The sequence below is a fragment of the Nansenia antarctica genome (genome assembly GCF_963989245.1).
Source record: "Nansenia antarctica genome assembly, chromosome: 3".
NCBI classification, from domain to species: domain Eukaryota; kingdom Metazoa; phylum Chordata; class Actinopteri; order Argentiniformes; family Microstomatidae; genus Nansenia; species Nansenia antarctica.
The window spans coordinates 42,113,273-42,127,390 of record NC_137688.1 but is presented as its reverse complement, the minus strand read 5'-3'; the positions used below and the strand labels follow the sequence as shown (position 1 = coordinate 42,127,390).

Genomic DNA, 14,118 nt, shown 5'->3' with positions numbered 1-14,118 from the left:
TACTAAAATCTAGAATGAGTAGTATGCTAGTATACCATTCCAAACACAGCCTTACAAAAATGTTTCAAACATGCCCTGTAGCCATCTAACAATATATTTTCATTGTGCTTGTTTCTCACCGCCTTTCTCAGTGTCCTCAACTTCACAAAAGCCTGCTGCATCTGATTCCTTCCTTCATGCACTAAGCTCTTGGCCTGCTCGGCCTGCTCCTACAACGTAGCACACAAACCCAACACCAGATGAGTCACATAGCATTTTTCGTTTTTTTCTTTAAAAAAAAAATCAGACAAAATAAATCCACAATTCCAAACGAATTCTATTACTCAACTACATGGAGAAAATATTGGCTATACCCAGCAAACACAGTTGAACCTTGAAGTTAGGCTGTGGTGAGGTTGTGGACAACATTCTCTGAATAGTCGGCTGTAGTGTGGCAAAATGTTGGAAGGCACCCTACCAGATGGGCTAAAGGCTAAAGGCTCCGCAGTTACGTTGTCGCGACCCTTAGAAGTAGTATTAAAGTAGCATTTCATTGGCTACCTTCTAACAACGTTGCAACCTCACAGGAGGTTAACACACAGGCAACAACTTGGCTGTGTTTGCTGGGTACCTTAGTGTCATAGCATTGGCATTATAATAATAATAATAATAATAATAATAATAATAATAATAATAATAATAATAATAATAATAATAATAATATTTATTTAAAAAGCACTTTTCCTGCAAACTTTGCAACTCGAAGTGCTTTAAAATATCCACACAGCATAAAAATATAAATAAAACAATAGTAATCAATAAAACACAATAGCAACTACATAATAAAACAAGAATAAGCCATACAGTCCACAAAGATAAACAAAATAACTAAATAATATAAAAAATACTATACGATTTAAGTAAATATGCAAATATATACAAATATATAGATTCATCAACTAACATTAAAAGATACATTAGATATTAATAATATTAACATGAATAACATTATTAGATATAAGATATTATTATTATTATTATTATTATTATTATTATTATTATTATTATTATTATTATTATTATTATTAAATGGAAAGAGAAGACAAAGCTAGTTAACATACCGAAAGGGGGCTTCGTGGAAACGAAGAACTCCTCCTTTTTCTATTCATCCTTATGTGTAGAAAAAAACTGTAGAAGAAATTGTATATATTCTCATTCGCATCCCCGCGTACAATCTGTCTATCATGTACCGTTATATACCAAAGTATGTATATATGTACCGTTGTCACACCAAACCATGTTATTATAGGTTTATTATGACGCCATGGTACCGTTGTCACACCAAACCATTCTATTGTAGGGTTATTATGACGTCATGGTGTATTTTTACGTGTGCGGTCAAACTTCGGAGGGCGCGCTCAAACAGATATGTTTGCATGATAATAATAATAATAATAATGATTATTATTATTATTATCATTATTATAATCATAATCATAATAATAACCCTTTTATGTATAGCACTTTTCCTGCAAACGTTGCAGCTCAAAGTGCTTTAACAAAATACAAATGATGCAATTCAACCCCCTCTCTGCAACCACACAGAGGAGGTTAACGTGTCCTTTTCAAAGGTATTAAAATAGACGTGCAAGGAAACATAACGTCAGCCATGTGTTTCCTTGTTGGAAATTATGGAACGTGATTGCTTCTGCAGTCTGCAGCAATCGGATTTTGATTGACAGGCAGCTGCATCTCTTCGCAGAGCAAATGTTCAGCAGAACGGAAGACTTTCTATTTTCTAACCTCAAAATAAGTCAGTCTTATTTGTTATGCAACAGGCAGTCTTAATTAGACTGGTCTAACCTGAGAATATCACTATCTTTATGCAGCCTGCCCCAGGAGAATAGGCCTATTCTTTGTCTGTTTTGGAAATAAAATAAGATCCTGTGCGTCTTCATGGCAGAAGACTAATAATATGATTAAAAATAAGCGTTCATATTAATAGAGTACTTTTGACAGTTGATGGGGACTCTTTCACAAAGCTTTAGTGGATTAGGTATCAGATACTGTAATAATGGATACAAAAGAGTTGTAATAAACCAAGGGGAGAAGACTATCTCTACTTGAAACAAACCCCATATCCTTGACCATTCTCTGAAATTAATATGAATTTGGTTGAATTTATTAGAACATTTATTTATTTGCCTGTTATGTGATTATACCTGTTTGTCTTTTCCACCGATGTCTCTCCATATATTGAGAAACAATGTGTGGCAGGCAACAACCCAACACAATCCAAAGCGCTATGGGATGACAGATTTATTAGGAGACAGTGTGGTTTCATAGCAATTGATATTAATTCCTTACCAAAAGTCAGTGACCGAAGCATGTCTCATGCAACAGGCTTTCTTGGGTTTTTATCCTGTTAGTTGACCTTGTATGTAATATGTACTTTCATGTACCTACTTCTGCAAATCTTCTAATAAAGTTTTCAATCAATCAATCAAAACAGAGAACCACAATAAGCAAATACAGGCACAGCAAATATTGTGTGCATTTCTACAGTACATCCACTTGCAATGACACTGCTGCCATCTAGTGGTGTATTGCGCCAGGTCACAAAAAACATACTTTTCCCCTGAAGCAGATTTGTGACAATCTTGTTCAAGGGATTGATAGAAATGTCTTTATTGAAGGGAATCTGGTTATAAATCCTTACAAATGTAACACACAATCACATAAGACAGGGCACAACACAATTGTATTATTTAAATGGCTAAGAAACTTTCTTAAGTGTAAGAAAAAAAGTCAGATCTATAAATAAAATGTTGAGTACAACAATCACTTCAAAAAATGTGTTGTGGGGAGAAACAGGCGTATTTTCCCCAGCAAACTGTTGAACTCTTGTCCTTGCAAAAACAAACGACACTCACAAACCTTTTGAATCATACAATTTTATGAAGTTTGTCATGTATTTCAGTTGTGATAATGAATTACATGTTTTCTGCCTATCTGGCCCTTATGTGAGTAATGGGATGACCAATAGATCATTAAGTTCCATACAAACCAGACTACAAACCTTCAGGCGCCTGGTACTTGATTTTCAAAGTAAATATGGCATACATTCTTCTGATAGAGTTATGAGCCATAGAAGATTGCAGGCTCATGTGTGCATCATAAACAAGCATGTCATCTCTTTAACAGGCCGCATCTCCATTCATGTACACATACAAGTCTGTACAAAGAAACATCTCTACTACAAATCATTTCTCTTAGTACTCATTTCGAGAACACTTCTAATCTGTTGCTAAAACTTTAGTCCATATTATAATTCTTTCCATTGATAACAACAAATGAATACACTTGAGACTCTATCAGATCCCGATGGAGCATTCGCAGTACTGTGTATTGATCAGTCACAAAAGGTTAACGCATCAATTCAAAGATGTTTTCCAACAATGATGAAAGTATAGGTTATGGCATCTACAGTTATGAGTTACTTTAGAGACACTCTGTAATTTCTATTTCCGGTCAACCTAATGTGTTTGTTTTTCTTCTTGATGATTGAGGCAGTACAAAATCAAAGAAGACAAGTATCAGTTGTGTGGATTAGCATATTGAACATTAGTTAGTGTTGAATACACAATTCTGTGATTGTGTATGTCATTTTACAGCAACCACAGTGGAAAGAAAAGCTACAGAGTGTGCCTGTAAGTATGTTTTTATCTATACAACAATTATGCAGAATGTAGTTTTTGGTCTATCGCACAGGTTGAGGGGATGCAAATCATGTCATCATTGAGTGATATTTGAAACCTTTGGGAAATAAACTCCTGTCCTATATGTAACATTTTATTTTTCTTAATTGTGCTTTTACCAGACAAATAAGACATGGAAGAACAATAGAAAGGAGATTGGCAATTCCCTGAGAGGATAACGTATCTACAAGTATCTATGAGCAGAGTTTAACATCGAGCGCCATTTTGAAAACACATCACTAAACCATGCATATGACTGTTGCCCTCGACAGTGCAGACAACTGCCCATATAGATGTCAGTCAAAACCTTAGAACTTGAACGAATGTGAATGAATATCACAACCATAAACCATTTTCACTTCCCTCCATAAAAATAAAAAGTTGACCAATGGTGTGCAAGCACTTGGTGACTGATATCATGCAATGTTGGAATACACACAAATCGCCCGGCTGACCTGTCAGTGGTTGAAAATGTAATTGGCTTTTGTAAACAAACCTAACCTGTCTTGTCACTGCTCCTTCCGTAGCTGCAGATGAGTCAGACTGTCCAAATAAGGAAAAGCTCTTTCCTATTATGGGATGTTGTTACCTGACACGTGACCTGACACGTGACCTTGATGGTCAATTAAGGTCCTATACTCAGTCGGATTAACCATTTTAAGTTGCATCTATGGTGCATTGTGCATTTGAATAAACAGGCCTCCTCTACTGGTCTGCCGTCTTACAACTGCACTTATGTGAAAGTACTGGATTGGTGAAAACAATAACTAGATAGCTTTTCACAATATCGCTTTCACCTATCCAATCTTTACAGATGTGTGTACATTAATGACAGGGGACAAAGAGAGGAAGCTACTTCAACAATGGAGATGCACAGCTGACATATTTTGCATCTGGGCTGACAGGTAGGATCTCATAAGAAGACACTGTGGAGGGTCTGTTAATTTCACCGCAGACAGTTAAGTTCAACTGTAGACCAACCTTATATTCTCAACATAACACTGACACTAAGGTTCTATGTATCATCAGGGGGGTAAATATAAAGGATGGATCAGTCATGTTGACAGTTTGAGTCTGCTTGATGATGGCACCCCCTGTCTGTTCAATAACAGTAGAACTGAGGGAATGGCATGGCAATGGGATATAAGAGGGTAATATGCTCCTCTCTCAGGAAAATCTGTTTGAGAATTCCTTTGTTTAAAACTGCAGACTCCAATGGGTTTGTGGAGACATGAATACAAAATTGCTGACAGCAAACGCCAATAAAAAAATTATACATAAAATGACACAAAACACACACATTGGGGCAAAATAACCCAGCTCATGGCATAACGTCTTAAAGAAAACACTGGAAGAGTTTTGTGCTTCCCCCCCAAAAAAATCCCCATCCCTTCACACAATCAAACACATGAACTTAATGAACCTCTCTCCTTATGTACATGACCAATCACCATTATGAGGTTATCTGTCAACATCCCTGACAGAGAGGAAGGGGTGAATTTCTCTCTCCTTTGTGAAACAAGGAATGTCTTCTAAATGGCTCAATTTGAGAGGATAGGTAAAAGCAACTTGGGTGAGTGCAACTTCATCATTATCATTATGTTCCTTTCATCAATTCTGTTCTATAAAAGGTACACTCAGTGATATGATGTTATCACAGGAAGTGGGTCTACCTTTAAGATATATTGGTGGGTCTCTCGCCAGGGCGGAGAAGGAGCCAGTTCAAACCATATGGTCGTAACCTCTGCAATTAGCTGGCGGCTCATTTAAGTTGCTTTGAATCAAGCCGTAAGCATCTGAAATAGTATGTTGATGTGCTGATTCATGATATCACAGCGCTGGGTCATCATCGTCAGTCTTCACTTCCATTGTACTGATACATCCATCCACAGAGATGCTATATAATCCTGTGTTCTTATATTTCTTTATATGCATTCAACATCAATGCCTGTCCTCACAGAGGCATCAACCAAATCATCTTCTCCTTCTCTCCCTGTCCACTTACAATGACAAGCTATATCCCATTATACAACATTACAAAACAGAAATGTGTAGTAGATATCACTGGCATTTGTCTAGCAAATATTTCTAAGAATTACATCATTGTGTACATCAACACTGGCGTTAAGCAATGTGAGCCCCCCCCCCCCCCCCGCGCATGATAGGTTTGGACTTTGGAGTAGAAATACTGTGCTAAAAAGCCTAGCTAAGGTTGTGAGTTATGGCAGTGTAGTTTGAGGAATATCTAAATGTATATATATCCTGATACCTTGACAACTCCGGGGTGAAACAGGACCCGCTTGAAACAAGCTGCCATTTTGGCTGGTCAGAGAGGGGGGAGGGGCAGGGGGGGGGGGGGGGGGGTGTTGGCATTTGAGCAGGGAGACTTGAATAACATCTCTACGCACACGCTCCCGCACACGTTATCAAGCTCTGATGATATAATCCTCAGTCACATTGTCTTGTGGCCACTCCCGATGTTATTGTGGTGAAGGGGTGTGATGCTCTGGGTAGGGGTGTGATGCTCTGGGTAGGGGTGTGATGCTCTGGGAAGGAGCTCTGTTCCACGACTGACTGGAACGCAAGGGTCTCTGTTTACAAGCTGTTGGACTTCCTCCATGGATTTCCTGGAAGAAATGGGTTGAGGCCAATACCTGGGGGGGGACTTGCCTTACGGTCAGTGTGGGGCTGAACTGTGATTCTAATGTGGTTGTGGTTCAAGGGATGTAGTTAAAAAACAACAAAGTATGTTGTGAATGGTTATTGTCTGTTTGAAACTGGGCCCGAATGTCAATAGGGAGGAAACATGGTTATGGGACATTTAAAAGGCTCTGACATGGCGAACCTGGAGTCCTATCACAGCTGTATAAAACCACTCTACTAGTGGTAACACTCGATGAGTAGCATATAGCAAGAACATCACTACAGATGCCATTTGGGAGCCAATACAAAAGAGGAAAGAAAACGGTCAAAGACAAATGCATGTTTCCTTTCCGTATGAAATCATATATTAACAAAGAGTTATAATGCAGAGATTATAATGGTAATCAAATGCAGTTATGAACAGTTACAGGCCCATAGTGGAGGGGGTGAGAGGTCATCTCAGGGGAACCAGTCTGCTTCCTCTCCTCCTGGGGTAGGGGGGCAGTCCCAAGACAATGCCAGGGCTGGGAATGGCAGGTTTGTGTTAGGAAGTGAGGGCACAGAGTTGCTAGGCCACGGGTCATTCTTCTGTCGCCATGGAAACCCCGATATGGTGCCTTGGACGATCTGAAGGTGAGATGTTGGTCAAATCTCATAAAACGTAGTAAAATTCCTCCCATTGCATGGTCACCATGAAATCTAGTCTTGACCTATTATGATTGGGGCAGCCATGACAGCAGTATTTGTTTTTGTTTGAAAAACCTCATTGGAATTGGAGTTTCTTCTCACCATGACAACGGCTCCTTGCGTGGTTCGTCCTCTTCCTGAGTGGTTGATCTTCTGGGCTGGCCATCCTCTACACACACACAGAGACACACACACACACACACACGGACGGACACACACACAACAGAATAACCTGATAAATGTTGATAAGTATCACTGGAATGAACATCTGCAGACCATGACCGTGCCATGTCATGGTTATACAGATTTCTATTTACCCCAGACTCTTGATTGACCAGTATGCTAATGGTATTGATGATCAAGACACCTGGTTACTCAGATGTAATTCAGCCTCTGATTACAAGACAAAGACCAAAACCAGCAGCATACACGGCCACCCTTGAGAGCTGAAGTTGTGAGAAATGAGTGGAGGAACCAACCAAGACCATTTTTAAATTGATCAAGTACCGTATTTTCCGGACTATAAGTCGCACCCGAGTATAAGTCGCAGCAGGCCAAAAATGGGTCATGAAGAGGAAAAAATCACATATAAGTCGCACTGGACTATAAGTCGCATGGTTCAAGGGAACGGGCTTGGCGGAATCAGCGGGGAAAGAAGACCCTGTTGAGCTTGACTCTAGTCTGGCACTGTGAAGAGACATGAGAGGATTTGTAAGCCCAGGAAGGACATAATTCACGTTAAAACTTCTTCTGAAAGGTTAGAAATACTTAAATTATCGAGTGTAAAGCCAGGGCTAGCTAGCGCGTTGCTAACGAAGGTTAGCAAAATGGCGTCGCGGGAGCAAGCAAACAGGATGGAACAGCCTCTGAAAGGTAATAAATGACTTTAATATCGTGTATAACGTTCATAATAGCGTGTATAACGTTCATAATATAGTGCTTAATGTCCACATTGTCGAGTGTAACGACTATTTATCGTGTATAAGGCCATGACAAAGATAGCTTGGTGAAAAACGGAAGTAGTTAGGATGAAGGGCGGCCTACAAACAATGCAACATTGAACAGCCTCTGAAAGGTAATAAATGACTTTAATATCGTGTATAACGTTCATAATATCGTGTATAAGGTCCATAATATCATGTTTAATGTCCACATTGTTGTGTTTAATGTCCACATTGTCGAGTATAATGGCTATTCTATCGCGTATGTGGCGCTAGCGGAAGTAGCATAATAGCCTCGCGGGGGTAATTTAGCAACATAGAACAGTCTCTGGAAGGAATAAATGACTTTAATATCGTTTATAACGTCCATAACATTGTGTATAAGGTCCATAACATCATGTTTAATGTCCACATTGTCGTGTTTAATGTCCACATTGTCAAGTATAATGGCTATTCTATCGTGTATGAGGCGCTAGCGGAAGTTACTCCTTGGTTCATGTCAGTCAGAGATTACCGTATGTCAGTTCATGTCAGTCAGAGATGATGAATTATTGATATATAAGTCGCACCTGACTATAAGTCGCAGGACCAGCCAAAGTATGAAAAAAACCGCGACTTATAGTCCGGAAAATACGGTATATATACAGTTGCTTCAGCCAACATATGAATAAGGCTGAAGGGTTTACCACAGGGGTTTCCCTCCACATCATCCAGGAGGTTCGCTGTAGAATTGGCTGTGCCCAGTCTGGAGGAGAACACAGTCAAGTGAAACCACAGGCTTGGTCTGTCACAGGCATTCACACACTAATTCACCATCCCCACACCAACACCGCAGACCCAGTCAACACTTTAACATTACTAAGGAGTGCTTAGGGCGTCCAAATCCAAATGAAGGATACGACTGGTGCTTCAGGAGTGCTCTTCTCTTTGACTTTCTCCTCTTTGTCTTTTCAGAGAATGTTCTGGCGATTTCAAACAACTTCTTCCTTGTTGCTGAGTGGAGAGAAATACATTGTCATTACAAAAGGTAGATTTCCCCATAATAAAGGGTGAAGTGTGCTACTCTTTTGGTTGAGTTGCAATCAAATCGATACAAATCAGAGACGCAGGCGGGGGATGATCGGTAATAAGGTAACATGGACTGGTCCATAGAGGATGTCTTACATTTGCCCATGTGCTTGAGTTTGTCTCTGAACATGGCGTCATCTGAGACAGCAGTGCAGGCCTCCACCAACCCTGATGCACAGCGCTCTCCTGGAACACAGACTAGGCTTGTTAGGGAGACACACACACCAAAGATAACGTACATACGCACGCACGCACGCACACACGCACACACACCTTTTGGCTGCGGAAGCGTATGAATGATATCTACCTGTGGAATTCTCCATGCTAGCGGATGAATGATTGGACTTGGATTTCTTTGATTCATACTTCAAGCGATCTAAAACAGAGAGAGCAGATGTTATGACGGGCAGAACAGGACAAGGCTGTGTGTCCTGGTGGGTGTGCGCACATGGTTCCATCACCACTTCCATCATAACCCATTGGTCACCAACCACCGTTCTGAAGAGTCATAGCTGTTCCAATCCAGGCATAACACATCCACTGCTCATAAAGTCTTTCATTAGCTGATTCAGGGGTGTTAGTGTTGGTTTGGAACAATAGCTTGCACACAGTGGCTCTCCAGGACCAGAGCTGGTTACCACCATCCATTTAGATGGAAGACATCTTTAAGACGTCAGAATGCTATAGCTTTACAAAGAGAATGGACAAGCAAAAGCATACACATGCTTATGTATGCTTCCATTACAAACTGATTAAAACACAGAGATATATACTGTAGTAGGATACACACATGTATACTTAACTATCAATGAATCTCAAGATTCAATTCCAGCCTTTGATTGTTACAATTCCTACGTCAAAACCGTTTGGACATCACTTCACAGAAATGTTTAGTTTTTCAATATGAGATGCTGGTGAACTATTCTGTACAGCGTATTCATTACTAGGAGACCTTTGAGAGAGCATACATGTGACCAGAGTCCCTGGGTTTCAGCTTGTTGAAGGATGTAGAATTTGGGGAGACACAGAAAGACGTGGGTGATATTTCAGCATTGAGGCAGGGCATCAGCATGACAGCAAACAACAAAGCTTTTTCATGACATGGGGAGAGGAGCGTTTTAGTTAAAAGCACTCCGAGGTAATAGTTACTAAATGTTTGTGCGCACACACACCTCGCTCCAAGGCGACAAGGAATTCTCTGTTGCGCTGCAGCTCCCTCATGAACTCCTCGTTCTGCAAGAACAGGGCGATGCGCTCATCATCCAGGTACTGCTTCAATTTACGCTCCTGCTCTGTAGCCCCAGCCGCTCCTCCTGGCCCTCCAGGGGGCCCTGCCACCCCCCCGACCCCTAACATTGATACCCCTCCCTGGGCAGTCCTCTGGCTGAGGGCAGACTGGGAGGAGGAGGAGGAAGGTTGGGACAAACCGGTCTGGGAGCCCTGAAGGAGAACCAGCAGAGATGGAGGTTAGATCTACACAATATGCTGTACTGTATACAGTGCCGTCTGACTTTGTAAGATACTATGGTAGTGTGGTTGTTCGGGGTCATTGTCTTCCTGTATGATGAAACACTGTTCAATGAGGAGGCAGACAAGTTAGCCAGTTCTATTGGCAGCTACGGTATACATGCCCAGATGAGGGGGTATATGCTGTGGATCTTTCGTCTCTGAACTTTCCTCTTTCAATAACTCTGGTACTTGACAATAGTCATCTCCTCATCAAAAGACGTTTACTTTCAAGATCCATCTGTTTCAATTTATAAATATTTAGACATAGTCCACAGATTAGAGTTTTTATTTAAATCTGATGTAATCAGATACTCCCCCACTCTGACTGGTTACATGCCTGTATACTGTGACGATGTACCTGTATACTGTCCAATTGCTGGGGAAGGATCCGCAGGAAGTCGTCTGGCAGGTTGCCCAGCAACGGCGGGTTCCAGTTCCTGTAGCTGCGAACTTGCTGGTGGCCTGGGGGGAGCTGGGCCTCGAACCTGCACGGTGCAAACAAAGGTCTGGATCATACTGACATATGAAGCCTAAGAAGGTTTTTCCCTGGTTCAGAAAAAAAACTCCTACATATTCCCTACATATGATTGGAACACATCACTCATTATAGCGAGAATTAAATTCACAGTTAATCTCTCTCTCCCTGGTGATCTGGTGTGATGCTAAACTGATGTGGACAGAGTCTACAATCTTAAATAATGGACATCAATTACATGGAGGTTTGTTAAGATCTGGTCCAGTGACACACAATCACCAATTACTCCCCATCAACCCACACAGAGGGCCAGTTGGGAGGTACTGACTGAGCTGTTCTTACAATGGCCACAAGGTGGAGCCTTGACTCACAATAATAACAGCATGTGGCATGCCCAACTCAATCCATAGGCCCTCTGATCTTTATTCAGAGCTTGCACATCCACAGGGTACCACAGGACCACTTCCTCTGGGCTTAGGAGAGGTTCAGGCTGTGTGATTCCATATGAAAATAACACAGTCTCAATAAGGCTAATCTGAAGGGGTTCATCCGACTCTCAGTTAGTTTAGACAAAGGTAAATACCGAATCATTTCATTTTGGAGCAACGATGCCAGTCTATGGTGTGTGATACTTGGCTGTATCAAGTGAATGAACACCTAATTACAGTTACAGTAACTGCTGGTTCATAAACAACTTCCAAGGTAAGACAATAATCAACACACTCATGCCGATTAGATAAGCAGGTTCCTCCCAGTGACCACCCGCCCTGTCCTGCTTTACCTCGGTGGAGGAGTAGGCGGGGCCTCTGGATACTTCCTGTCGTAGATATGCATGTCATAAGTGGGCGGGGAGTAGACAGGAGGCGGTTCCTCGTCTGAACTGTCCGGTTCCAACGTCCGCTCCAGAATCTGGCCCAAATATCAGAGAGAAAGAGACAGAGAGAGAGTGATAAATATAAACTAATCTAGTTAACCAGCATCATGTGTAACAAGAACAATTATTTGATACCTTTTTCATCTGATCAATATCACTTGTAGAAGCAATTTATGTTTTTTTAGTAGGTACTATTTATATTATTCAAAGTAGTCAGCTGTGTGACTTATTCAAAGCGGCCTGCCAAACTCAACAGACTCGGGTCAACAGACTCGGGTTCTGCCTATGGTGTCTGATAACGTAACAGGGTGAGACAAACAGTGCTACTTTTAGACATGAGTTCTGCCTACTATTCTATTCTTGTGAAATGACTTGGATTGCAGTTCCTACAAGATGACTTGCATGCAAAAATGTATCCTAATTCCCCAGAGAGCAAAGGCACTTCCTGTCATTGATACTAATTTTAGCTGTCCGGACTCTGGACAATGGCTATGTAAACAAACAAACACTTTCCACATATACCATTCATTATATAGAGTACACAATACTAAACATCATGCATTACATGTGGGTGGACTATCCCTTTAACATTCTCCACACAAATACCTTTTAATTATTGATGAAAAACAAGAGGAGAGTGGGTGGGGGGTGGTAGGTAGCTGTAGAGGTGCAGAGGGCTAAGAGGTGCATTACGGTCTAACGCTCGAGTTGGAAGCAAATAAAAATGTTATTCGACTTTATGTGCTCGAGTCAACAGCAGAGGTCATGAAGTTGCAGGCTAATGCCCCAGTCTACCATGCCCCACTACAAAACAATATGTCATGATGCTACCCATTAGAGGTCAGTCTCATTCACTGCATGAATCAGGTGCTAGTCGCACATGCGTCCAGGTGTGGAACACCTAAAAGCGTCTCAGAAACCCCATACTATTTTCCGGGCTGGGCTGAACTGGGCTGAACTGGGCTGAACTGGGCTGAATCCAAAGTATATATGAGAGTAGAGTCTGGTTAAAGGCTTTTTCCTCTCTGAGCATTGCACATATAGAACATGAATTGCACCTGAGAGGTGAACTGATGCCTACTGCATGGCTATAAAACTGCCTACCTATAAAACTGCCTACCTCTCTGCTACTGGACATCTGGTTCTCGTGTTAATTGGGGATCATGGTTTGAAGCTGTTTCTTAAAAGGAGCTTGGCCATTGCAATCCAAACTCACTTCTATCTGTCCACTAGACACTTCTCTGCTGCCCATTATATTATTGTTATATTGTTATTATGTAGACTAATAACTATTGATTATTATTATTTTACACCGGACCAGAGGAAGTGGTGTGGGTCAGTGACCCCGTACTGACCTCTGGCGGGATGCTGTCATCAGAGTCAGAGCTGTCATCCGAGCCGTGGCCGTCGATGCTCATCTGGAGCAGCTGGTCGATGGTGGCGTCCACAGCCCCGTTGTTGGAGCGCAGAACACACTCAATAACCTCGTAGTCCATGCTGGGGAACATGATCTTGAAGTCCTCCATGGCCTGGTTGAACTCCAGCCTCCGGACCTGCCTGTTGGGCCGGCTGTTGTTGAGCTCTCCCTGGGTGGAGCCTCCCCCACCACCACTCCCTCCTCCACCTCCGCCCCTGGAGCCTCCGTTACTGCTGCTGCGCCTGAACAGGCTGGTCATCCTGCTGCCTGACTGACTGGCACTGCCACCTAAGGGGATGGCACCTTGGCACTTACCTCACACCCCCACTCCTCTCTCTCGCTCTCTCTCTCTCTCTCTCTCTCTCTCGCGTGCTCTGGTCCCTTCAGATTCAGCCCTCACGTCTGCAACCTCTCCTTGCTCACTTTCTCATCATTCCACATGCATCTTAGTCCTTGAATGGGTGAGGCAAGAGTCCGACTCTCTCTTTCTTTTTCTCTTCCTCTGTTTGTTATTCAGCTGCATCCAACACAGCTTCTTGTCACGTCACAGGAGCAGGCACTCACTGAGGAGGGGAGGAGGGGTAGGGCCCTTAAGTCTGTGTCTGGAGTCCCGTCACCAGGTTCAGGTCTGAGGGACAATCAACCAGGTCTGCATCTCTGGACCACAACAATCAGCACCTGAGAGGGAGGAAGAGAGAGGAGGGGGAGCTAGTTAGCAGAGGTAGCAAACAACTATAGCGACACTGTATTGAACAAAGTAGAGTTCC

General features: G+C 42.0%; 1 protein-coding gene across 1 annotated transcript; it reads right to left on the bottom strand.

Annotated features, from left to right (window-relative positions):
- Nucleotides 1-6,204: 6,204 nt before the first annotated feature.
- Nucleotides 6,205-13,853, bottom strand: cuedc1b (CUE domain containing 1b). Its single transcript, XM_080526163.1, has 10 exons — nucleotides 13,290-13,853; nucleotides 11,842-11,969; nucleotides 10,944-11,070; nucleotides 10,249-10,516; nucleotides 9,384-9,452; nucleotides 9,173-9,262; nucleotides 8,908-9,001; nucleotides 8,695-8,753; nucleotides 7,170-7,236; nucleotides 6,205-7,007 (listed from the first exon to the last, which is right to left on the bottom strand). Coding segments are annotated over exons 1-10 (1,224 nt in total). The 5' UTR covers nucleotides 13,611-13,853; the 3' UTR covers nucleotides 6,205-7,006.
- Between the last annotated feature and the right edge of the window lie 265 nt (nucleotides 13,854-14,118).